The sequence below is a fragment of the Mustela lutreola genome, chromosome 2 (assembly GCF_030435805.1).
Source record: "Mustela lutreola isolate mMusLut2 chromosome 2, mMusLut2.pri, whole genome shotgun sequence".
Classification (NCBI taxonomy): Eukaryota; Metazoa; Chordata; class Mammalia; order Carnivora; family Mustelidae; genus Mustela; species Mustela lutreola.
The window spans coordinates 217,321,988-217,349,090 of NC_081291.1; the positions used below are offsets into that span (position 1 = coordinate 217,321,988).

At 38.8% G+C, this 27,103-nt stretch overlaps 1 protein-coding gene across 1 annotated transcript in view; it reads left to right on the forward strand.

The window, feature by feature from the left end:
• The window catches only part of TTC3 (tetratricopeptide repeat domain 3), a 135,865-nt gene that overhangs the window by 90,544 nt on the left and 18,218 nt on the right, over positions 1 to 27,103 (forward strand). The window contains exons 33-37 of the mRNA XM_059164710.1: positions 4,598 to 5,663; positions 6,864 to 6,929; positions 7,076 to 7,225; positions 22,908 to 23,047; positions 26,181 to 26,249. Of these exons, the coding sequence (XP_059020693.1) occupies positions 4,598 to 5,663; positions 6,864 to 6,929; positions 7,076 to 7,225; positions 22,908 to 23,047; positions 26,181 to 26,249 (1,491 nt within the window). The remainder of the gene's footprint in view (positions 1 to 4,597; positions 5,664 to 6,863; positions 6,930 to 7,075; positions 7,226 to 22,907; positions 23,048 to 26,180; positions 26,250 to 27,103) is intronic.

Here is a 27,103-nt window from a genome sequence, read left to right on the forward strand (position 1 = left end):
CGACCTGCTTATGTTCTCTGTCTCAAATAAATAAAATCTTAAAAAAAAAGAAAAGAAAAGAAATTGAGGACTAAGACCTGCAATAAAAAACTAATTTAAAAGCTCTTCTCTCGGAAAATATGTCACTCATCCATAATTTAGTCATTCCTCCTATTTTCCCCGGCTGCATTATTTCTTTTCAGTCTAGTTACGCTCGTAGATTCCTCTTCACGGTTTTTCTTTAGAGTTGAAATGCTGAACAAGTCATATTTCCAGAGAACTCTCCTGGATGACGTATGCAAACAGCTCTAAAGCTACACTAGTTATTTCTTAAAGTATGAAAGGCTTTGCTTCAGACATCCAGAACTGAAGCTAAACTGTTTTTCTGAAGACCTTGCTTCTTAAAGATTTATTACTATTATAAGTGAGAGGAGTTAAACAACTTAAGGGAAAAAAATAAGCTGATTTGTATTTTGAGGTAGAACTTAAAGTCATGAAGTTGTAGGAAGTTACACCTCAAAACAGTTGATTCTTTGAATTTTCAAAAGTAGACATATGATGATGGGCTTAAGAATGATTTTTTTTCAGGGGTTCCTGGCTGGCTCAGTCAGAGGAGCACATGTCTCTTGATCTCGGGGTTGTGAGTTCAAGCCCCATACTGGGTGTAGAGATTACTTAAGTGAACAAACAAAAACTTTAAAAAGAAAAAATACATAAATATTTCTTTTAGGAGCCAGTGGATGAAAAGAAAGAAAAATGAAACTACTACAATTTTCTTTATGATAGGAATGTAGAGAAAAAAAAAATACTAGGGAATCAAGAATATTGGGATCACTGCTTTAACTTTATCTTAAGTATTTCATGGTGAAGTAGGGGATTGGAAAGATTGGTGTTTAATTGACCTAATGCCCTTCTAGTTCCAATATTTTATGATTTTAGATAGTTGAAGCAAATTAAAATTTCAAAGGATAGTATTCTGCACTTAGCTTTTCCTAACACCTCATCAGTGCTGTTAATTTGTTGGCCAGCGTTTTTTAACCACTTTGAGTTAAGCACTGTGGAAGATTGCAGAAAAAGTAAAGATACGGTCCTTTTATGCCGCTTGCAAATAGCAGGAGAGCTGAATTGATCATTGGTCAGGTAACAGTGTACTGCAAATAAAATTACTCTGAAATAAGAATCATGAGCTTGTATAAAACAGTGATTTTTTCAGAGGACCACACCTAGCGTAGGAGGGTGGGGGTGCCTTCTGAAATGTTTTCTCCATCCTTATCTGTTGCTGCTGTGCCGGCAGTGACGGTAATAGCGCTGCAGGATGACCAACCATGACTGTTCCAGATGGTCATCATCCAGTTATGAAATTATATGTGCATATATACATAACTATTAATATCTCTGGCAAAATTAGCTTTTTTAAAAAATTTAAACTCCTGCCACATGCTATTTATCTAGTTTTTGTCTCTGGTCCTGAAGTACAGAGTCTGAGACTTTGAGCAAGAACAGGTCATGATGAGAGAGATGAATCTTGTGTAACTTGTCAGACGCAGAGTCACCTCCATCATTTCAGTTGTCATCTAACATCTTTCTTTAGAGCTTTGGCCTCTGTCATGTCTGCTAAATAGCCACACCAGTACCACGGTTAAATGTGCATTGATGGGTGGATTATTAAGAAATCATATTTATGGTATTTTGGACCTACTGTGTGTCTTACAGAGATGATTTTTCAAGGCTAGTAAGATGTATAAATAGAATTAAATTCATTTTGTGTTGCATTTCAAATAATAGTGACTATAAAAATTTTATTCACAATATGGTTATAATACCGTTTTCCTTTGGGCTAGGGACCCGTGTTAAATTAAATTTTGTTCTACTCCAGTGTTTGAAAAATGCATTGCTTCTTAGCTAATGGAAAAAACATGTAGGCTCTATTTCTTTGAAAACATTTTTTTCTGATTGTAAAACTAATAATATAAATTACTATGGAGTTTTTTTTAAATAAAGGAAAAATAAAAATTATGAATAATTCTATTACCCAGATACAACCACAGTTAATTTTTGGTGTATATTCTTTCAGGCTTTTAAAATGTAGATGTGTAAAACATAGGTTTTAAAATTTATAAACTGTGATTTTACTATAATTCAGCTTTGTTATAACCTTTTTCACTCAAAATGCATAGTGAGGATTTTTTCATATCCTTGACTATTCAAGAACATGACTTTTATTAGTTGCTTGGTAATATACAGCAGATCTTCACTGGCATTTACCTTGCTAGCTATTGAAAAGCTCATTGTCAAATTACTTAGAGTGGTTTCCTTGCATGTAGTCTCTGTTTTTTAGTTATGCCATTTTGTATTTAAGTGTTTTAATCCAGGTGGAAAAGCTTTATTTTTCAATGATTCTCTTTAGTATTCTTCATGGAGAGCAGAGAGTAAATACACATACACCATTCATGACCTAATGGAAAGTTTCCTCTCTTTTTTTTTTTTTTTTTTTAAAGATTTTATTTATTTATTTGACAGAGAGAGATCACAAGTAGGCAGAGAGGCAGGCAGAGAGAGAGAGGAGGAAGCAGGCTCCCCGCTGAGCAGAGAGCCCGATGCGGGACTCGATCTCAGGCCCCTGAGATCATGACCTGAGCCGAAGGCAGCGGCTTAACCCACTGAGCCACCCAGGCGCCCCGAAAGTTTCCTCTCTTTAGAGAGGTGGTAGAGCCGAAATTCTACCAATCAGCCAAAACCCTCAGCAAGAGGATTCTCCTTCAGACTCTTCTGCTTTTAGAGATTTCTCATTAAAAATGAAGTTTGCGGGGCCCCTGGGTGGCTCAGTTGGTTAAGCAACCGACTCTTGATTTCAGCTCAGGCTATGATCTCAGAGTCCTGGGATTGAGCCTTTTGTCAGTGGGGAGTCTGCTTGAAGATTTCTCACCCTCTCCCCTGCCCCTCCCCTCATCTGTGCTCTTTTTTTTCAGCATAACAGTATTCATTATTTTTGCACCACACCCAGTGCTCCATGCAATCCGTGCCCTCTCTAATACCCACCACCTGGTACCCCAACCTCCCACCCCCTTGCCACTTCAAACCCCTCAGATTGTTTTTCAGAGTCCATAGTCTCTCATGGTCACCTCCCCTTCCAATTTCCCCCAACTCCCTTCTCCTCTCTAACTCCCCATGTCCTCCATGGACATGGAGGACTCTCTCTGCTTGACTTACTTCACTCAGCATAATCTCTTCCAGTCCCGTCCATGTTGCTACAAAAGTTGGGTATTCGTCCTTTCTTATAGAGGCATAATACTCCATAGTGTATATGAGCCACATCTTCCTTATCCATTCATCCGTTGAAGGGCATCTTGTTTCTTTCCACAGTTTGGTGACCGTGGCCATTGCTGCTATAAACTTTGGGGTACAGATGGCCCTTCTTTTCACTACGTCTCTATCTTTGGGATAAATACCCAGGAGCGCAATTGGCGCCTCCTCCTACTTCCCCGCCATCTTGTTCCCCTCCCTCATCTGCGCTCTTGCACATATGAGCACTCTCACTTTTTAAAATAAATAAAATCATTTAAAAAAATGAAGTTTGATGGGAATCTTAAAGTGAAAACAAATCTAATCTGTTACCTTGCAAAACAGTAAGTGTATTGGATAGTTTCAGTTGTAGAGATAATCGTAAGGGGAAAGTAGTCATCAAAAAACACTAGGTATTTAAAGTAGCATTGCTGATGAAAAGTCATGGCGTTTGGTCTTCAATCTTCATAGTATCAGTTACTTTGGTAGATGTTAATCATTTGCAATATAGTCCTTTATCTCGACCAGTATCTGTACATAAAGTGGTTTCTTTTGCTTCAAAGAAGTGATGTTTTTACTTTTCCCCAAAATAAATTGTCATTCTGGTTAGCGTTAATTTCCTAAGAAAGTCCCTTTGGAGATTTTTGCTCTTGAAAAAGCAAATCTTTTTGGTGATGTGTGTTACGTGTCTTTCTTGCTAGTTAATGCTACTGTTACAGACTGAAGACCAAATCCAAATGGAAGAATAAGGCTCTTTGAGGCTGACCCCAGAATGGGGAAAAAAGTAGCCCCAGAACTGAAGGGAGTCCCAATCTAGAACTGGAGCTAGATTAAGGGATTGCCCCATTAATGTGTGTCTAATCTTATTGGTTTATTGATCAGACAGAATTAATTTCAGTACCTCTAAATCATTGTCTGTTCTTAAACAGAAAAATGTTACGATTACTATATGCAAATTCCACAGGATCTTAGTGAAATTTTATGTCTTCTCATTTGACATTCTTATATAATAAATTTTCTTTTCATTACTTTTAAAATAGATTGTGTAATTATATAATTGAAATTTATAAAGTAACTTTTTAATCTTTGTGGTTTTCAAAAAAATTTTTAAGGATTATTTTCCAAAGGGTAAACAATATTTTGCTTTTAGAGTATCATTGATTGCAGTTAGCTTTTGTCAGATTTAGTATGAGTGTAATATATTTGTTGGGGAGCTGTTGAGATCAGTCAGAACTGAAATAGTATTTTGCTTTGGGAGAATTTTGGGAAAAATATTTTTTTCAAATGAACATGTGTAAGTACTTCCTTATAACATGTAAACATAATTTTTTCCAAGTTATTTCTCTCAGTTGTTGGAGGAGCATGGTCCGTTGGACATGAGTAATAAAATGTTCTCTGAAGAATATGAATTCTTCCCAGAAGAAACTCGACAGATACTAGAAAAAGCCGGAGGTTTGAAGTCTTTTCTCTTGGGATGTCCTCGTTTTGTTGTGATTGACAACTGCATTGCACTGAAGAAAGTTGCATTGCGGCTCAAGAAAAAGAGAAAGAAGAAAAACATTAAGACAAAAGTGGAAGAAATTTCAAAAACAGGGGAGTATTTACGAGTCAAACTACCACTGAATCCATCTGCTAGGGAATTTAAACCAGATATAAAATCTAAACCAGTGTCTGATTTATCTTCAGCAGCAGCTTCTGAGGATGTGAAGCCCAAACCTATAGCTGCGAATTCTCCCAAACCAACCTGTGAGGCTGTGAAGCCGAAACCAATGTCTGATAATTCTTCTAGATCAGTTTCTGAGGATGAGAAGCCCAAAGAGGTCTCTTCTGATTCTCCCAAACCAGTGTCTGAGGATGCAGGTCACAAGCGAGTATCCTCTCATTCTCCCAAACCAGCTTCTGAGGATGTGAAACCAACCTACTGGGCTCAACCCCATTTGGTCACAGGATACTGTACGTATCTCCCCTTTCGGGGATTTGGCATTACCCAGACACCACCGACGTACATAAATGTGTTACCGAGTTTGCCCCAGTACACTAACATTTACACACCCCTGGCCAACGTTTCTTCTGAGTATCAGCTGCAAAGATCAGTGCCAGTGGTGCCATCTTTTATAGCCAATGACAGACCAGATGAAAGCGCTGCTGTATATTTTGAGGGTCATCATCTGAATGCTGAGAATGCCCCTGGTAACCAGATCGCCCCTAAAACACAAATCCCTCAGGACTCTTTGGAAGTATCAGTAAAGACACAGCATAGCACAGATGGTGCTGATGCAGCCTTTAGTGAGTCTAACAGATGTGATGGTCACTGTGGAAATGCTGCCAACAAACGGGAAGTAAATCCAGAAACTACCAATGAAGTAACAAATACTCCACGTACACAAGTGGTTGCCATACAGGTAAGACTTAAATAGAAAAACGTTATCTTAATACCGAAGTTAAATTTTCCTTCTTATCTTTCATTGCCATTATATTTACTAAAATCCTGTTTAACAATTGATTTTATAATGGTCATGAAATTTTTTGCCTGGAAATGTTTTAAAATATGAACCCTTTTGTAGGGCATGATGGGTAATGCAGAAATAATTTTGGGGTCTAGTAAATAATACACTTTTTTCCTAACCAAGTTTTATACCATCTGAGAAATAAGAGGAATCAGCAGATGGAGCCAAAACATCACTTTAAAAATTAGTTATGGCACCATAAGGATGATGTTGTTTGTTTCCATAGCACTTGCATGTCCTAACATTGAAGCCCAACATTGAAGCATCCGCTCGCCCATCCAGGCAGGTCCTGCTGGACCCAGGAAGCCTCCTTTCTTGGGGTGCTTGCCCCACAAGACTTACTGCATGGAGAATTAAGGGAAATGTGCTTTTTGCACAGGCAGCCCAAAAAAGCAGAGTCTGGGCTATATGTGTGACCAGTTTCTCCTACCAAAACAGGAGAGGAGAATGAGGGAATTAAAAAACAAAAAAACAAAACAAAACAAAAAAAAACACAGGTGGAGAGAAATGAGAGATGAAAATAAAAGTTCCTGACAAGCATAGACTAAATTGACATTCTCCTGTAGTTCACTCTATGGGGTATGAATTCATTAACTGTTTGTTGGATTATCCCCCTCCTCATTACATTTTTGTTTTCTAAGAAAGCTTTGAAAGAACATGTTAAGGGGCACCTAGGTGGCTCCTTCGGTTAAGCAGCTGCCTTTCGTTCAGGTCATGATCCCAGGGTCCTGGAATGGAGCCCCACATTGGGCTCCCTGCTCAGCAGGGAGCCAACTTCTCTCTGTGCCCCTCCCCCTGCTCAACTTTCTTGTTTCTACTCACTCTCTCCTACTCTCAAAGGCTCTCTCTTTCAAATAAATAAAATCTTAAAGAACTTTAGAGTAATGAACCAAATTCTTTTTTGTTTTTACCAATTCTACATGTAGCTCTTTCCTATTACAAGTATTTGTAGGAAGTGTAAAACATTATTAAAATTGTCAAAAAAAAAAAACAACCCTTGAAAAAATTGGGGGCATGTCTTAAAATGTCATTACATGGTAGATTTATTTTACTAGAGCAATTGAGGTAAATTTAAGTGTTTGTTTTGCCCCAAAGGTGTCCTGGAATGTCACACATCAAGAAGTCAATACTGAACCATATGATCCTTTTGAGGCACAACATGTGAGTAAAAATGAATTATCATAACATTTCTCTTGTAAATTTTCATCCGCCTTTCATTCTCCTCTGTTTAAGAGACTGTTCAGAACAAGATCAGAAATAGGTATTTTAAACTATTTTTAATAGATAATTTTGTAATTTACCTTTAGGGAGATATTTTACAGATTGAGAAGGAGTACCAGGTTTTACAGGAGCAGCTTAAGGAGGCATGCGAAAATTATGAGCAGAGAAAACTCAAGGGCTCAGAAGAGACCAGGGATCTGGAAGAAAAGTTGAAAAGGAACATAGAAGAAAACAAGGTAATCCTGTCTGAAACTTCTCCATAGTAGCATGTGGCATGATCAAGAGCATTGTTGGCTGAACAGAGGATTTTTTGTTAATGATGCCTATTTAAATTTCTCTATGACATATTCAAGTGGTAGTGTTTTTGTTTTTGGTGTTTCAGAAGCTCTACGTGTTGCTATTTAAGAAAAGGGCTGTGAATCTGGGTTTTCATTTATTTATAGTTCAGTTTGTTTCATTAACTAAACCAGTTTTGTGGTGACTTAAGTTTTGAGTTTATCCTTGCTTATACTGAGAGGTGATATAGCATTAGTGGTTCATAGTGGAAGTCTTGGGATCAGACTGACTAGGTTCGGATGAAGCCAGGTTCCATACTAGTCTCATCCGGGGCAAGTTATCTAACTTCTTTGTGCTTTCGTTTCTTATTTGAAAAATTTGGGTGATAATAGCTCCCATTTCTTGGGGTTAGATTAATACTTGTAAAGTTCTTAAAACTGCCTGGTGCATTATAGGGGGCTCTGTTAAGTATTGCCTGCCATTGTTACTACTATTCCTACTACTGTCTTCACCTTATAATTAAGGAAGTGTGAGATTAACACATGGAGCTTAGGCATATTAGATCTGTGAAACCATTTAGACCATATTGTTTGAGTCTGCTGGTTTTGAGTTCCATTAGCTAAGATGGATTATAGTTATATGTAACTGGCTATTGGAGTAATACTAATTAGTGGCAAGGCCAGATTAAACTCGTAGGGAAACGGAATTAAAGATATAAGGGAATCATAGTGTGTTCTTTTTTAAAACTGAGGTCTTTTGTGTAGATGTAACAAATGGATGTTAGTTAATATAAGAAAGGAAGGATTTACACTTACTGTGGTAAGCAGTGTCTACTATCTTGTACACCTGAAGCGAATACAACATGTGTGTCAACTACACTTAAGTTAAAAACAAAAAAGGAAGAATTTGTTCCAGAAGTCTGGTCAGTAGCTGGGGTACAATATTAAATAGAAGAAAGTTTGCTTGGTAGCACCTTAATAAGAAAATTCATTTATTGAGATTTAAGTACAGAAAAGGGTCAGTTTGTAAAGGTAACTGTTATAACATTCCTGTTGTAATAGTTATAACATTCCCGTATAACTTGTTTTCACTTGGGATGGGACTGGGGAGATTTGAAGGATGGGAGGAATTAGAAGGAACCAGACTTTTGATCAGTTGCCTGGTTGAATGAGATCTTCCTAATTGGGAGAAGAGAAAATAAGCAAAAATAAAACCCTGCACAGTGACTGTAGAACACTAATAAGCTACCTGGGGGGCTTAACAAGATACAGTATTTTTATAAACTTTCTATTGCCTCAGTAAAATTCAGTTTTACTAAGTTTGTATAAGAATGCCTGTGGCCACCCGATGAAGTGAGGAGAGCAGATTTTCAGACTGCCAGTGAAGGTGGGCGTCTGATGAGTGAGGTTTCCTTCCCTCTGGCAGAGATTTGTCTAGCTTTATAAACTGCTGGTCTGACTGGGTCCTGTATTTGTACGGTTTATCAAGGCATCTTCGTACACTTTCTACACATGACCAAGAAATTCACAGCTAATCAGGTGCCCAGGGAGGAGGGCTGCTAAGGAGTCCCAGCTCTGACTGGGACTGGACTTCTGATTCGTTTTCTTTACCTTCACTGAGGCTCTGGGTCTGCTTTCAGGTGGTGGTTCTTAAGCATGTAGTCAGTCTGTTTTTAAAAAGAGCCATTATTTGGTCCCCAACTTTCAGGCCTGTTAAATTGTTAGACTTCCCATATAAATTATGATATCAGGATAAGTTGCTCATCTGAGTTTTTAGGTGGTGTCCACATAGGAGCAGATGAGATGGAACTGTGGCCATTTCTTTATTAATCACAATTATGTTCATAATTAGCTTGTGGAGGAATCTTTTATAAACATAAAAAGAAATTTGGGGGCTTTTATTGATCTCTCCCTGGCCTTTTGATTCTCTAGTCACTGAGGTTATCAGATAATACTTTTACTTGAAAATTGCTTCCTACATACTACATACTGAATGTATTGGATGCAACATTTCTTCACATTGTAGAGAGGAGATAGGCAAGCCCAGGCCTCAGTCAGGCTGCCTAGGTTGAACTCCAGCATTACCATCTAATACCTTTGTGATCTTATTTTACTCAATCTCTTTGACCCTCAGTTTCCTCATTAGTAATACAGCCTCTACGTCATAGGTTTGTGAGACTCACAGGGGTGGTTGGAAAAGGGTGGGGTTGTCCAGAGATACCAGTAGAGTAGAAGGAAGAATCGTCCCACTTGACATCCACTCCGGCCCCTACTGAGAAAAACTGTTTACATAGCAATTGAACAGTGCTTAGCACATAAAAAGCACCAATAAAATCTGAGCTAACTATTTTAAATAGCTAACGGGGTTTCATTATTATGAGCTAGGAAAGGCCTCCATAGATATTTAGGCCGGTTATCTATTCTGTCAGAGGAGAATACATGTCTAAAGGCAGAGTTTCCTGTTGTTTTTAATGTACCTTTAACTTAAAACTGACAGATTGTAACTGATTACAGTATTGGTTCGAGAGCATATGTTCTTTTAGTTTATTAAGATAAAATTCACCATTCTAACCATTATGAAGTCTGTAACTCGGTGGTTTTCAGTAGACTCACAACGTTGTATGACCATTACCACTGTCTTGTTCCAGAACCATTTCATAGCACCAAAAAGAAACCCTGTACCCATTTAGCAGTCATTCCTCATCTCCCCTAGGACGTGCATTCTTAAGGTGCTTTAATGAGATTTTCTTATAGCTAAGTATTTAAGTTCACTTCAGCTCTAGAAACAATCAAAATAATTTTGGCTAGAATAATTTATGGAGAAGAATTTTGGAACTTTGTCCTATATTTATATTAAAACAGAATCTTGGGTCCTGCTTGCCAAAAATTTTTCAGCCCACATCTGTGTAGTGGTGGGGTTCTTCTATTCAGTCACAATCTTTGCCAGGTTCAGCTTTTTTTTTAGTCTAATGTTTATGGAGCTCATTATGTGTCATACTCAATTGTAAATTTCTTACATGAATTATTTGATTTCATCTCAAACAGTCAGAGTATACTAGTGCTATAGTATAGTACACTAGTATTGTCTCCACTTTACTGTTCAGGAAATGGAGGCAGGATCAGTTAATGCAGCTTGTTCGAAGTCATGACAGTACTGAGTGGCAGAATAGTTAGTGTCAGGCTCTAGGTCCCTTGCTTTTGTCTTCCCTTAAGACAAGGGGAGATGGAGAGGAGAAGAAAATTGAGGGAAATTGGAAGGGGATGTGAACCATGAGAAACTATGGACTCTGAAAAACAATCTGAAGGTTTTGAAGGGGCGGGGGGTGGGAGGCTGGGGGAACCAGTTAGTGGGTATTGGAGAGGGCACGGATTGCATGGAGCACTGGGTGTGGTGCAAAAACAATAAATACTGTTATGCTGAAAAGAAATTAAAAAAAGAAAAAAGAAAGAATGTCAATTCCACAGGCAGTTGAAAAACCTTTCTCAGCACTTTGTGAGCAGGATAGGTGCAGCAGTGAATCATTGCCATATAATAATGTGAGTAGCAACCGCCTACAAAACCTCAGTGACATAGACAGTAAACATCAAGGGTGTGAGTCTGTAGGTTAGGTTATCCCAGTTGGGCTTGGCTGGTCAGCTGGGGCTCTGTTGTTCTTGGCTGTGCTTGCTCACATATCTGGGGTCACCATATTTTGTGTCCTCTTACATCAGAGAACATCAGGCCTGCACATTCTGTGAAAATTGTTTGATTTTTTGCTAGTATGTTGTTGAGGATATTATCCAGTATTTCATTTGACAAAATTTATTAGATGCCCCCCTCTAAAGAAGACATACAAATGGCCAACAGACACATGAAAAATGCTCAATATCACTCGGCATCAGGGAAATACAAATAAAAACCACAATGAGATACCACCTCACAATAGTCAGAATGGCTAAAATTAACAACTCAGGAAACAACAGATGCTGGCAAGGATTCAGAGAAAGGGGAACCCTCCTACACTGTTGGTGGGAATGTAAGCTGGTACAGCCACTCTGGAAAACAGCATGGAGGTTCTTCAAAAAGTTAAAAAAATAGAGCTACCCTATGACCCAGCAATTACACCGCTAGGTATTTATCCAAAGGATACAAATGTAGTGATTCGAAGGTGCACATGCACTCCAGTGTTTATAGCAGCAACGTCCACAATAACCTAACTATTGAAAGAGACCAGATGTCCATCAACAGAGGAATGGCTAAAGAAGATGGGGGGTATATATATGCGTATGCATATATATATGTGTGTGTGTGTGTTTATATATTTATAATGGAATATTCATCAGCCATTAAAAAGAATGAAATCTGGGGCGCCTGGGTGGCTCAGTGGGTTAAGCCGCTGCCTTCGGCTCAGGTCATGATCTCAGGGTCCTGGGATTGAGTCCTGCATCCGGCTCTCTGCTCAGCAGGGAGCCTGCTTCCCTCTCTCTCTCTCTCTCTCTCTCTGCCTGCCTCTCTGCCTGCTTGTGATCTGTCTGTCAAATAAATAAATAAAATCTTAAAAAAAAAAAAAAAAGAATGAAATCTTGCCATTTGCAACGACATGGATGGAGCCTAGAGGGTATTATGCTTAGTGAAGTAAGTTAGAGAAAGACATACCATGTGACCTCATTCATATGTGGAACTTAAAAAACTGAACAGATGAATATAGAAGAAGGGAAGGAAATAAAACAACGAAATCAGAGAGGTGGACAGACCATAAGAGATTTTTTTTTTAAGATTTTATTTATTTATTTGGCAGAGAGAGATCACAAGTAGGCAGAGAGGCAGGCAGAGAGAGAGAGGAGGAAGCAGGCTCCCTGCTGAGCAGAAAGCCCGATGCGGGACTCGATCCCAGGACCCTGAGATCATGACCTGAGCCGAAGGCAGTGGCTTAACCCACTGAGCCACCTAGGCGCCCACCATAAGAGATTCTTAAGTATAGAGGACAAACTGAGGGTTGCTGGAAGGGTGGTGGTTGGGGGAATGGGGTAACTGGGTGATGAGTTAATGCCTTAATAGGAGGGCACGTGATAGAATGAGCACGTATGCAACTGTATGCAACTGATGAATCACTAAATTTGATCTCTGAAACTGATAGTACAGTATATGTTAACTAAATTGAATTTAAATTAAGAATTAACAAAAGATAAGCTGAGCTTTGTGCTGGACTTCTGGGACTTTTATGAAGCATCCTCTTTATGAGACCCTGAGAAGTCATTTCGCTCTGCTTTCACTACCTGGGCTTCTCTGTGCAGCAGATTTGTTTTTACTTTGTGACTGTAGCTCACTGTATTTCCTCTGACTTTATCTGCCAGAAAGGTTTTAAGCTATTTTAAGAATGGTTAGGGCCTTATGCCACTCATTTTTGTTTTTTAAGATTTTTATTTATTTATTTATTTATTTTAAAGATAGGGAGAGTGCACACACACAAGTGGCGCAAGGGGCAAGGGGGAGGGAAAGAGAATCTTCAGCAGACTCCGCACTTTGTGTGGAGCCTGACACAGGGCTAATCCCACAACCCAAGATAATGACCTGAACTGAAGCCAAGAGTCAGCTGTCCAATCAACTGAACAACCCAGGTTCCCCATGCCATTCATTTTTATATTGTTCTCACTCCTAGGTTTATATTACCATTTTATCTTTTTATTCTGTTTTCTTTACCAACTTAACAATCTTTCTATTCTGTCTTTTATTTTTTTAAAAAGATTTTATTTATTTGAGCGAGATCACCAGCAGCAGGGATGGGTAGAAGGAGAAGCAGACTCCCTGCTGAGCAGGGAGCCTGACTCAGGACTTGATTCCAGGACCCTGGGATCATGACCTGAACCAAAGGCAGATGCTTAATAAACTGGGCCACCCAGGTGCCCCTATTTTGTCTTTATAACTATATTTATTTAATCTATATATATATATATACACACACACACACACACATTTATTTATTTAAACTTTATCATGTATGTGTGTGTGATATGTGTATATATATGTGTATATATATGTGTATATATGTATATGTATATGTATATATATATATGTGTGTATATATATGTGTATATACACATATCACACACACATACACAGTCAAGGGTACCTCAGTTGTTTATTTTGGAACAAAGTTGAGGTTTAAGAAAAAGAGGTATAAAAAGAAAAAAGAAAAAGAGGTATGGAAACCAGATATTTTCCCATTGAGGAAAAAAGCCATCGGAAATTGTTTATGTCAATAAGCTGTGCATATAGAAGATGCAGTTGTGTATAGTCTGTTTTTTCTTTTCTTTCAGTGTTTCAAAGAAAAGGATTCAGATCCTTGTCTTTCATGTAGTCAGAGACAGTCTCTGACAGCATTGTGAGGCAGCTGTGTTGTTAAAGGGCGGTTAGTTCAGACAGCAGATGAACTCATACAGCATCTTCTGTGGCTGAGCTGTGTGTGTGTGTGTATTTTGTGCCTTTTAATACTGAACTCCTTTTGGTACTTGCTGCCGAGTAGGTTCTTGTGCCCTACTGTAACCTTTTGGTTATACATCATCTCCTGGCCAAGGGGCTAAATCTGAGGTGAACTCGTTGGCTCGTTGGAAGCTCAGCATAGGTGAGAAGCAAGGTCAGCTGGGTTACCAGCAGCAGGGTTTGCGTATGGACATTGGTCATGGTAGTAGAATTGAACCAGGTGCAAGACAGGATTTTGTAAGTAGAATAGACATGGTAGTCACCCCAGTGACAGTAATGATTCAGTGATTCACAGTGTAGCAGCAAGGAAAATGTGAGTAAAACTGTCCCCATGCCAGAAGGAATGTCACTGAAATGTCATCGAACCTCTGCTGCCTAAAAACAGTTGGCCTGTGCATCTCAAAGCTAATGAAATCAACCCTACCCCTGCGGTAGGACTTGGAAGTCTTGAAGGACCTGGACTGTTAGCAAATCTGTCACCCAGGATCATCACAGACCTTGGCATCTAAGGCTTAAGAGGGAGAAATGTCCTTTATCTAAGTCGGGGTTGTCTTTGGCTGGAAGACCATCACTTCCCACAGAGTCCGTGTAGGTTGGCCTCAGGTACACCATCCTCTTTGAGGGAGAAAGCCCCCAATTTCTGTATCCAAACCTATATCCTCAGTAACCTGGTCACATTCTCAGCAGTTGTTGATATTAGTAGAATTCAAACTAGAAAATACTGAAATTTAAACTTGTTTCTTACAAACATTGCTCTATTCCGATTCCCATATTATTAGAAATGTTAATATAGAGAATGTTTTACTTGTAAATGATGTGTATTTACAAGCATGTGACCCACCTATACCCCTGCCAATATCGAATGGACATTTTGAAAAATGATGTAAAACTTTGAGAGAATGTATAGGTTCAGAAGAAGTTTCAGAAAGCAGCACCTGCATAAGAAAGCTAACAAGGAAGGCTGGGTCTCAACACGGTGTTTTACCTAACCATCTGGGGAAGGGTAACTACTTCTGCTTCAAAGTACAGGTTTTCACTTGTGTTTGTCACACTGCTGGAAATTCTGGTGGTTATCTCAACCCAAATGCCCCTGTGACCGGCCAGAAACACCACGTTTATTCTAAAAAGCGAACAGAAACTATTGGACTTGCCAAATGTATGCAGACTACGTTAGATAGTCACTGAGCTGAAAAGTGAAGTGTGAACACTTCTAGGCAAGCTGAGGGGATTCTTCGGAATCCCTTAGTGTAGTCAGGTGCTCTGAATGCTGAGAGACATGAAGTGAGGAAAGACGTTTAAGTACGCGCTTGGAAGGTGGGCATGCCCTGGCTCGGGTGCTTAAATGAGGGCTCAGGTGAAACTTGGTGTGGGAGAGGGGCCCTTGGAAGACAGAATGAATGTCAAAAGAGAGAAGCTACTGCAGACAGACATGAATCTTTTCAAGCCGATTTCAGAGGAGATTCTGCACGCTCCTCTTTGCCTTCCCTGCCCCACCTCTCTCTCTCCAGGGTTAAGACGGTTTTACACAGACTCTTCGTGGTCTGGGGACTTGCCCCATTAACTCTATAGCCCTCCATGTATCCGGTTTACCATTATAGCCAGGAGCTTCCTGGAAGGAATTGGTGGACGTTTAACTGACATTTCTAACATGGCTTTTCATGGGGAAGTGCATTCTAAGTGACAGCCAATCGAGTGTTCAGCAGACTTTTGGAATAGGGTGGGAGTTGCCCATACTGGGAAAGGCTGCTTTGAGGAGCATAGCACACTGTGCTAATCTGTGCTAGAATCCAAGTGCCTGTTGTACAGAGAAATATGGCTTAGAAGCATGTTGTTCCTTTATAACTCGTTATGTGGAAAGCTGTTTGAATTCACTGAGTATTTTTATTCCTTTGACTTTTAGTCTCTGTCAAACACTTGTAAATTTCTGCCGTGTCCCATCAAAAGGACTGCAGGGTCTGAATTACAGAGTTCTCACATATTTTATTGTTTATTCGTAGATTTATTTAACATCCGAATCTAGGTTAACATCCTTTTTTCATGTCCTAGATTAGTACATCTTCTGTGCTCTCCTTTTTTGCTAAGGGGATTTTTAGCTATTCTTTGAAAGTAGAAACCTATCTTTAATTCTGTCAACCTCTACTTTATGTCTTCATTCTACTTAGACTCATGGTTTCTCATACGTCCTCTTCCTTTACAGTTTCTCTTGTTTCTTTTTATCATCCCTACTGTTACCACCATCATCCTTATTATCTCTCACTTGGGGTGTTACAGTGAGATTTTAAAAGATTTTACCTTCGGGGCACCTAGGTGGCTCAGTCAGTTAAGTGCCAGACTCATCTGTGTTCATCAGGGATATTGGTCCATAGCTCTCTTTTCTGGTGGGATCCTTGTCTGGTTTTGGGATCAAGGTGATGCTGGCCTCATAAAATGAGTTTGGAAGTTTTCCTTCCATTTCTATTTTTTGGAACAGTTTTAGGAGAATAGGAATTAGTTCTTCTTTAAATGTTTGGTAGAATTCCCCCGGGAAGCCGTCTGGCCCTGGGCTTTTATTTCTTTGGAGATTTTTAATGACTGTTTCAATCTCCTTACTGGTTATGGGTCTGTTCAGGCTTTCTATTTCTTCCTGGTTCAGTTGTGGTAGTTTATATGTTTCTAGGAATACATCCATTTCTTCCAGATTGTCAAATTTATTGCCGTAGAGTTGCTCATAGTATGTTCTTATAATAGTTTGTATTTCTTTGGTGTTAGTTGTGATCTCTCCTCTTTCATTCATGATTTTATTTATTTGGGTCCTTTCTCTTTTCTTTTTGATAAGTCTGGCCAGGGGTTTATCAATTTTATTAATTCTTTCAAAGAACCAGCTCCTACTTTCGTTGATTTGTTCTATTGTTTTTTTGGTTTCTATTTCATTGATTTCTGCTCTGATCTTTATGATTTCTCTTCTCCTGCTAGGCTTAGGGTTTCTTTCTTGTTCTTTCTCCAGCTCCTTTAGGTGTAGGGTTAGATTGTGTACCTGAGACCTTTCTTGTTTCTTGAGAAAGGCTTGTACCGCTATATATTTTCCTCTCAGGACTGCCTTTGTTGTGTCCCACAGATTTTGAGCCGTTGTATTTTCATTATCATTTGTTTCCATGATTTTTTTCAATTCTTTTTTAATTTCCCAGTTGACCCATTCATTCTTTAGAAGGATGCTGTTTAGTTTCCATGTATTTTGGTTCTTTTCAAACTTCCTTTTGTGGTTGAGTTCTAGCTTTAGAGCATTGTGTCTGAAAATATGCAGGGAATGATCCCAATCTTTTGATACCGGTTGAGTCCTGATTTAGGACCGAGGATGTGATCTATTCTGGAGAATGTTCCATGTGCACTAGAGAAGAATGTGTATTCTGTTGCTTTGGGATGAAATGTTCTGAATATATCTGTGATGTCCATCTGGTCCAGTGTGTCGTTTAAGGCCTTTATTTCCTTGCTGATCTTTTGCTTGGATGATCTGTCCATTTCAGTGAGGGGAGTGTTAAAGTCCCCTACTATTATTGTATTATTGTTGATGTGTTTCTTTGATTTTGTTATTAATTGGTTTATATAGTTGGCTGCTCCCACGGTGGGGGCATAGATATTTAAAATTGTTAAATCTTCTTGTTGGACAGACCCTTTGAGTATGATATAGTGTCCTTCCTCATCTCTTATTATAGTCTTTGGCTTAAAATCTAATTGATCTGATATAAGGATTGCCACTCCTTCTTTCTTCTGATGTCCATTAGCATGGTAAATTCTTTTCCACCCCCTCACTTTAAATCTGGAGGTGTCTTTGGGCTTAAAATGAGTTTCTTGGAGGCAACATATAGATGGGTTTTGTTTTTTTATCCATTCTGATACCCTGTGTCTTTTGACAGGGGCATTTAGCCCATTAACATTCAGGGTAACTATTGAGAGATATGAATTTAGTGCCATTATTTTGCCTGTAAGGTGACTGTTACTGTATATGGTCTCTGTTCCTTTCTGATCTACCACTTGTAGGCTCTCTCTTTGCTTAGAGGACCCCTTTCAAGATTTCCTGTAGAGCTGGTTTGGTGTTTGCAAATTCTTTTAGTTGTTGTTTGTCCTGAAAGCTTTTAATCTCTCCTTCTATTTTCAATGATAGCCTAGCTGGATATAGTATTCTGGGCTGCATGTTTTTCTCGTTTAGTGCTCTGAAAATATCATGCCAGCTCTTTCTGGCCTGCCAGGTCTCTGTGGATAAGTCAGCTGCCAATCTAATATTTTTACCATTGTATGTTACAGACTTCTTTTCCCGGGCTGCTTTCAGGATTTTCTGTTTGTCACTGAGACTTGTAAATTTTACTATTAGGTGATGGGGTGTGGGCCTATTCTTATTGATTTTGAGGGGCGTTCTCTGAACCTCCTGAATTTTGATGCTCGTTCCCTTTGCCATATTGGGGAAATTCTCCCCAATAATTCTCTCCAGTATACCTTCTGCTCCCCTCTCTCTTTCTTCTTCTTCTGGAATCCCAATTATTCTAATGTTGTTTCGTCTTATGGTGTCACTTCTCTCTCGAATTCTCCCTTCGTGGTCCAGTATCTGTTTGTCCCTCTTTTGCTCAGCTTCTTTATTCTCTGTCATTTGGTCTTCTATATCACTAATTCTTTCTTCTGCCTCATTTATCCTAGCAGTGAGAGCCTCCATTTTTGATTGCACCTCATTAATAGCTTTTTTGATTTCAACTTGGTTAGATTTTAGTTCTTTTATTTCTCCAGAAAGGGCTTTTATATCTCCCGAGAGGGTTTCTCTAATATCTTCCATGCCTTTTTCGAGCCCGGCTAGAACCTTGAGAATTGTCATTCTGAACTCTATATCTGACATATTACCAATGTCTGTATTGATTAGGTCCCTAGCCTTCGGTACTGCCTCTTGTTCTTTTTTTTGTGTTGAATTTTTCCGTCTTGTCATTTTGTCCAGAGAAGAGTATATGAAGGGGCAAGTAAAATACTAAAAGGGTGGCAACAACCCCAGGAAAATATGCTTTAACCAAATTAGAAGAGATCCCAAATTGTGAGGGGGGGAGAAAGGGGATAAAAAGAGGTTCAAAAAGGAAGAAAGAAAAAAAAGAAAAAAAAAAAAGAAAAGAATTTTTAAAAAAAGAAAACACCTAAGAAAAATATAAAAAAGAAAAAATATATGTATTAGATAAACTAGTAAAAAATCGTTAAAAAAGAAAAAGGTAACAGTTAAAAAAAAATTTTACCCGAAGGTGAGAAAAAAAAACCAAAAAATGAAAAAGAAAAAAATTAAATTAACCGCAATACTTAAAAAAATCACAGGGAAAAAGCCATGAGTTCCGTGCTCTGCTTTCTCCTCCTCTAGAATTCTGCTGCTCTCCTTGGTATTGAAACCGCACTCTTTGGTAGGTGAACTTGGTCTCGGCTGGCACATACCTCAATATCATCAAAGCCATCTATGAAAAACCCACCGCAAATATCATTCTCAATGGAGATAAACTGAAAGCTTTTCCGCTAAGGTCAGGAACACGGTAGGGATGTCCATTATCACCACTGCTATTCAACATAGTACTAGAGGTCCTAGCCTCAGCAATCAGACAACAAAAGGAAATTAAAGGCATCCAAATCGGCAAAGAAGAAGTCAAATTATCACTCTTCGCAGATGATATGATACTATATGTGGAAAACCCAAAAGACTCCACTCCAAAACTGCTAGAACTTATACAGGAATTCAGTAAAGTGTCAGGATATAAAATCAATGCACAGAAATCAGTTGCATTTCTCTACACCAACAGCAAGACAGAAGAAAGGGAAATTAAGGAGTCAATCCCACTTATAATTGCACCCAAAACCATAAGATACCTAGGAATAAACCTAACCAAAGAGACACAGAATCTATACTCAGAAAACTATAAAGTACTCATGAAAGAAATTGAGGAAGACACAAAGAAATGGAAAAATGTTCCATGCTCCTGGATTGGAAGAATAAATATTGTGAAAATGTCTATGCTACCTAAAGCAATCTACACATTTAATGCAATTCCTATCAAAGTACCATCCATCTTTTTCAAAGAAATGGAACAAATAATTCTAAAATTTATATGGAACCAGAAAAGACCTCGAATAGCTAAAGGGATATTGAAAAAGAAAGCCAACGTTGGTGGCATCACAATCCCAGACTTCAAGCTCTATTACAAAGCTGTCATCATCAAGACAGCATGGTACTGGCACAAAAACAGACCCATAGATCAATGGAACAGAATAGAGAGCCCAGAAATAGACTCTCAACTCTATGGTCAACTAATCTTCGACAAAGCAGGAAAGAATGTCTAATGGAAAAAAGACAGCCTCTTCAATAAATGGTGCTGGGAAAATTGGACAGCCACATGCAGAAAAATGAAATTGGACCATTTCCTTACACCACACACGAAAATAGACTCAAAATGGATGAAGGACCTCAATGTGCGAAAGGAATCCATCAAAATCCTTGAGGAGAACACAGGCAGCAACCTCTTCGACCTCAGCCGCAGCAACATCTTCCTAGGAACAACGCAAAAGGCAAGGGAAGCAAGGGTAAAAATGAACTATTGGGATTTCATCAAGATCAAAAGCTTTTGCACAGCAAAGGAAACAGTTAACAAAATCAAAAGACAACTGATAGAATGGGAGAAGATATTTGCAAATGACATAGCAGATAAAGGACTAGTGTCCAGAATCTATAAAGAACTTAGCAAACTCAACACCCAAAGAACAAATAATCCAATCAAGAAATGGGCAGAGGACATGAACAGACATTTCTGCAAAGAAGACATCCAGATGGCGAACAGACACATGAAAATGTGCTCCATATCACTCGGCATCAGGGAAATACAAATCAAAACCACAATGTGATATCACCTCACACCAGTCAGAATGGCTAAAATCAACAAGTCAGGAAATGACAGATGCTGGCGAGGATGCGGAGAAAGGGGAACCCTCCTACACTGTTGGTGGGAATGCAAGCTGGTGCAACCTCTCTGGAAAACAGCATGGAGGTTCCTCAAAATGTTGAAAATAGAACTGCCCTATGACCCAGCAATTGCACTATTGGTTATTTACCCTAAAGATACAAACGTAGTGATCCAAAGGGGCACGTGTACTCGAATGTTTATAGCAGCAATGTCCACAATAGCCAAACTATGGAAAGAACCTAGATGTCCATCAACAGATGAATGGATCAAGAAGATGTGGTATATATACACAATGGAATACTATGCAGCCATCAAAAGAAATGAAATCTTGCCATTTGCGACAACATGGATGGAACTAGAGCGTATCATGCTTAGCGAAATAAGTCAAGCGGAGAAAGACAACTATCATATGATCTCCCTGATATGAGGAAATGGTGATGCAACATGGGGGCTTAAGTGGGTACGAGAAGAATAAATGAAAGAAGATGGGATTCGGAGGGAGACAAACCATAAGTGACTCTTAATCTCACAAAACAAACTGAGGGTTGCTGGGGGGAGGGGGTTTGGGAGAAGGGGGTGGTATTATGGACATTGGGGAGGGTATGTGTTTTGGTGAGTGCTGTGAAGTGTGTAAACCTGGTGATTCACAGACCTGTACCCCTGGGGATAAAAATATATGTTTATAAAAAATAAAAAATTATATTAAAAAAAAAAAGTGCCAGACTCATGATTTTGACTCAGGTTATGGTGTTGGGGTTATGGGATTGAGCCCATGTCTGGGCTGCATAATCAGCACTGAGTCTGGTTAAGATTCTTTTTCTCCCTCTCCCTGTGCTCCCTCCCACACATGTGCTGTCTCTCTGTCTCTTTCAAGTAAGTAAGTAAATAAATAAATAAATAAATAAATAAATAAAAATATTTTTTAAAAAAAGATTTTACCTTCTTCTACCTAGAGTTCTTAACATTGAGGGTTATAATTCATACTGAGCTGTGAAATCAGTTTAATAATGATGACTGGCATTGTTTTTAGTAATTGAATAGAAATATCAGAAAGCATCTCAATAAAGGCAGTTCTCTTTCAGTTGTGTGTATGTACATACATACATATGTTACATACACATGTTATGGATCATAATTAAAATGTATTTGTTATTTTGGGTCACAGTCAAGAAGACGTGAAGGCTACTGCTTGGTCTAACGCTTTCGTGGGACTTCTTACCCAATCCTAATCCATCTCTGTCTTACAGAGCTGTTTTTCCAAAACCAGAATCTCATCATCTCACTGCCCTGCTTGAGACTTCACCCGCTCCCTGTGGTCTGCAGGAAAAAGTCCACCCTCCTTACATGGCTTATAAAACCTTGAATAATTTGAACCCAAAGCATCTTGGGTACTATTCTCCCTGCCCTGCCTTCCATATGTCTACCTTGTGTCCCAGCCACATAGGGCCTCTTGCTTTTTTTTAGACATGCTGTACTCTTTTATCCTTCTGCCTGGCCATTCCCGCCGCTTGGAATCCACTCTCCATATGGCATCTCATCTTTTTTTTTTTTTTAAGATTTATTTATTTAGGGCGCCTGGGTGGCTCAGTGGGTTAAGCCGCTGCCTTCGGCTCAGGTCATGATCTCAGGGTCCTGGGATCGAGTCCCGCATCGGGCTCTCTGCTCAGCAGGGAGCCTGTTTCCTCCTCTCTCTCTCTCTCTGCCTGCCTCTCAGCCTACTTGTGATCTCTCTCTGTCAAATAAATAAATAAAATCTTTAAAAAAAAAAAAAAAAAAAGATTTATTTATTTATTTGAGAGAGAGAGAGAGCCGGAAGGAAGAGGAGAGGGAGAGAAAAACTCAAGCGGACTCCCTACTTAGCGGGGCTTGAACTCATGACCCTGAGATCAGACCTGAGCTGAAACCAAGAGTCAGATGCTTAACTGACTGAGCCACTCAGGTGTCTTGGCATCTCATTTTTAAAGACAGAAATCAGAAATCACTGATTTTGAGAAGCCCTTCTTCAGTACCAGATAGTCTGTCATGTCTCTGTGCCTATATATTTGACAGCCTCCCCCAGCCTGACTGGGGAGAGAAAGTGAGGGCCGGTGAGGCCCAGGGCTTTGTGTGTGCTGCTAAACTGGAGTCCTTGATGAAGCGAGCACCACCACAGTTCTGGTCCTTGGGTGTTTGTTTTTGTTTTGTTTTGTTTTTTTAAAGTAAATCTTCCTATTTAAGTACTTTCTAAACATGTTTTTAGATCTCAAAGACAGAATTAGATTGGTTCCTTGAAGATCTGGAAAAGGAAATTAAAAAATGGCAACAGGAGAAAAAAGAAATCCAAGAAAGTCTGAAAGCACTAACGAAGAAAATGAGAAAGGTTTTAAATGCCAGTGAGACGTAAGTAACGACTGAAAGGCAATGATTTTTATTGCTTGGGGCAGGGGGTTGTTAACATTTTTCAGGCTATGTCAGGTAAAGTACAAACTTAAATATTGTTTTCATCACATTTTTTAGAACATTCAGTGGGAAACTGTTTTACCTAAAACTTTTCCTAAACTTACCCTGTTGTCAGATAAAATGGGACTATGAATCAGCAAAGAACTGACTTCCTTCTAGTTGGAACACCACCCCCTTCCTGTGAACATTACCTTTGACCCATGTTTTCCTTATCTGTAAAGTGAGGGGCTTGGTCTAGATCTAAGGCTCTTTCCTGCACTAGGATTCTGAGATGATTATTTATATTACTTTCATCTTGAATCTTTAGATTATTAAAATTTGGTCTTATGGTATGAAGGATTTGGAAATGCATACAGGTAAGCAGTTGTCAGATGGGCCACGTTTGTTTTGAGATTCTCTGTGATCCATTCCTAATCCCTCTCCTCCCTAAAAAGTGATAGGTCATATGATTCCTGACCTTAATTGTTACCTACCACCTTGTAACAAAACACCCAAACCAGGTGGCTTAAATTAGCAGCCATTTTATTTGATTCTCATCTTGGAACTTGGGCTGAGTTCCACTGGGCTGTTATGCTGGTCTTGCAGGTGGTTCCCCATGTGCTGGGGGCTAGACTCAGCTGGGATGTCCTGGCCTCTTGTCTCCATTTAGTTTCAGGGTTGTTCCCTTTCCATGTGACTTTTATCTGTTGGTCTCTCCATGTGGCATGTGGTCTCCAGCATGGTAGACAGACTTCTTATGTGGTACCAGAAGGCTTCAAGGATATAGGAGTGGAAGCTGCCGTGCCTTCTGAGGGTCTGGACTGTCAGAGCATCGCTTCCACCACATTCTGTTGTTTAAAGCAAGTTGGCAGGTCTGCTTTGCATTTAGGGGCATGAAGAATGGGAGGCATGGTTCACTTGTGGCCATGCTGCCACACTCACCGTTCAGGACATTTGTACTTTTTCCATTAGCCATGCCATATGATCAGACGACTTTTACTACGAGTCTTGCTGGCATTACATTTGGGCCATTTTTAGGTAGTCCTTAAGAGAATGATGATATATAAAACACTGCCTGTGGCACATCATTTTGCGTATGCTCAGAGTAGAGTAGTTCCGTCAGAACACATTTATGGAAATGATACTGTCTGTAAAGCTCTTTACAGTATTACCCCCTGCCCCCCACCATTGTCACTTTCCATGGTTTCAGTTACCCTCAGGCACCCGCAGTACAGAAGCTCAGATGATCCCCCTTCTGACATGTCAGGGGATCAGTAGTAGCCTAACACTGTGTCACACACCTCACCTCATCTCACCGCATAGGCATTTCATCATCTCACGTCATCATAAGAAGGGTGAGTACAGTGCAGTAAGATGTTTTGAGGAAGACCACATTCACATAACTTGCATTACAATAGATTGTTATAACTATTCTAAGTTATTATTATTTATTGTTATTAATCTCTTACTGTGCCTGATTTACAACTTGAACTTTATCATAGGTGTGTGGGTATAGGAAGAAACATAGATTCAGTACAGTCTGTGGTTTCATGCATCCATGTGGCGGTCTTGGAACCTGTCACTCCATGGATAAGGGGACTGCTATGCCTCTTAATATTTGAGCATGCTAGTAGTTAAGCTATTCAAAAATTCAGGATTATTTATATTTAATATATATTTTTGTATACTCAATTCAAGTTTACTATCAAATTAGATAAAATAAATGAGGCTATTTAAAAAATATTTTCTGTACTATCATAAAAATTAACTGTTTCTGTTGCGGAATAAGGTTTTATTGATTTTTTTTCACTTTATTAATTTTTTCTTACTTTTTTCTGTTTAAAGATAAGTTACAGACTTCTCTATGTGTATTGTTTTTTTTAAACTTTCCAGATATTTTTATTTCCAGATAAATTTTTTATTTAGATTTTAAAGTAAAATCTTAGAACCTTTTGGATCTCTTAGAGAAGTACAAAGGATATGAGAAATGATGGCTGTCCAGTATTGAGTACTTAGAGGAGGACGTATTTTACAAAAGGAGTGAAAATGACATTTAAATGTTTAGGTTCTTAGAATTTTTAGCAAGTAGAGATGATGAAAAGAATGAGAGATGGGAGAGAATGAAAGAAAGGCAGAGTCCATCTTGTACAGGGTTTTGCTTTATTATTATTGTTATTATTTTTAAGATTTTATTTATTTGACAGACAGAGAGATCACAAATAGGCAGAGAGAGAGGGGTAAGCAGGTTCCCTGCTGAGCAGAGAGCCCGATGCGATGCTCAATCCCAGGACCCTGGGATCATGATCTGAGCCGAAGGCAGAGGCTTAACCCACTGAGCCACCCAGGCGTCTCCAGGGTTTTGCTTTAAAATCGAAGACTTATACACTTTGTTTTGTAGGGTTATCAGACTGGATGTATGTATGTATGTATGTATCAGACTGGATGGATGTATTAACTGGGCTTTAAGTTCTGTTTTAAAGACTAGAAGGCTATTTTCATTTTGAGTGAGAGCTGCTGGTTCTGCCAATCATAATCAACAACACCTGCACTCTTCTGGGTCACGTTGAACCCATGGGGCTGTCCTTACAGTGAACTGAGATAGAATGGTCTACACTCAAACATATGACCCAGGGTGAAGAAAAGGTTTCTGCCCTCCAGGCATGAAAGGAAACCCACCCGAATTCTTTGCCTGTTTCTAAGATAGTAGAAATAAAATAAAAACGTAGAAATTTACAGAGAATTCAAAAAATGTTTGAATGGATATAGGTAGAATTTACTATGTGGGATCGTGTCTTTAAAAATATTTGAGGGGTGCCTGGGTGGCTTAGTGGATTAAAGCCTCTGCCTTCGGCTCAGATCATGATCTCAGGGTCGTGGGATCGAGTCCCGCATCGGGCTCTCTGCTCAGCAGGGAGCCCGCTTCCCGCTCTTACTCTGCCTACCTCTCCATCTACTTGTGATTTCTCTCTGTCAAATAAATACGTAAAATTAAAAAAAAAAAATTAAAAAAAATAAAAATATTTGAAAATTAAAACAAAAATAAAAAATAAAAATATTTGAAAATTAATTGAAATTTGGTGATTTTCTTTCATAGATGCACCCAGGAAAATGATGGAAAGGAAAAGGAACATGAATTACTTCTGGATCAGTCCCTTGAAATCAGGCAAATTAAGCTTAAATTTGTTTTTACTGTCTTACTATACTTTTAATACCAGAGGCACCAGCACATTAGGCTTCTAAGTCTATTGTTGTAGCTTGTTTATTTAAAAAAAATAATTATGTGTTTCTGCTCTTGTTTTTATTTTATTCTTTAAAGTAACATGTAAATACATTTATTCTTTGAGTATTTTTACTTTATGATGTTCCTACTACTTTATTTCACATTGTCAGTTAAAAATCCTGAATTTATTATTGTTGACTACTCTTCTTTTGAATTCTGAAACTAAAACTGTGTTTTTTAAAACCTTTCTTTCGTGTTACTTAAAATAACAATCTCAACTTTGCCATGGTAGTTTGTTGCTCTACAGTAATAAGTTTATTTAAGATTTTTATTATGAACCTGTAAAATGTTTTCGTTTTAATCTTTATTAACGGAAATAATGTGTTTACATACTGGTGGCCAGTGTATCCAGTAGTTAAGCAGTTGTGTTCGCATTTCTTGTTGAATATTATTTCACGTATACATTTCCATTCACGTCATGATTCTTGGCCTCTCTTTTTAACTCTTATAAACATATTGCCATGAATAACTTTGTACAGATCACTTTTTTCCTTTGAGTTATTTCCTTGTAATGTGTGTCAAAACAGAATTTCTGACAGAAAGGATGAGGGAATGTTCTGTAAAGCTTATTGATAGAGTCAGATTGCACTCCACCTGTCCTCATAAAAAGGACGAACCGGTTTCTCAGCATTTCCACCAAAAAATTTTATATGTTCCTTTGATCATTTGTGAAGTGCCTAAAGGATGTATGAGTCTGAGTATTCAATAGTCAGATACTAGGCAAGAAGGTACTTTGG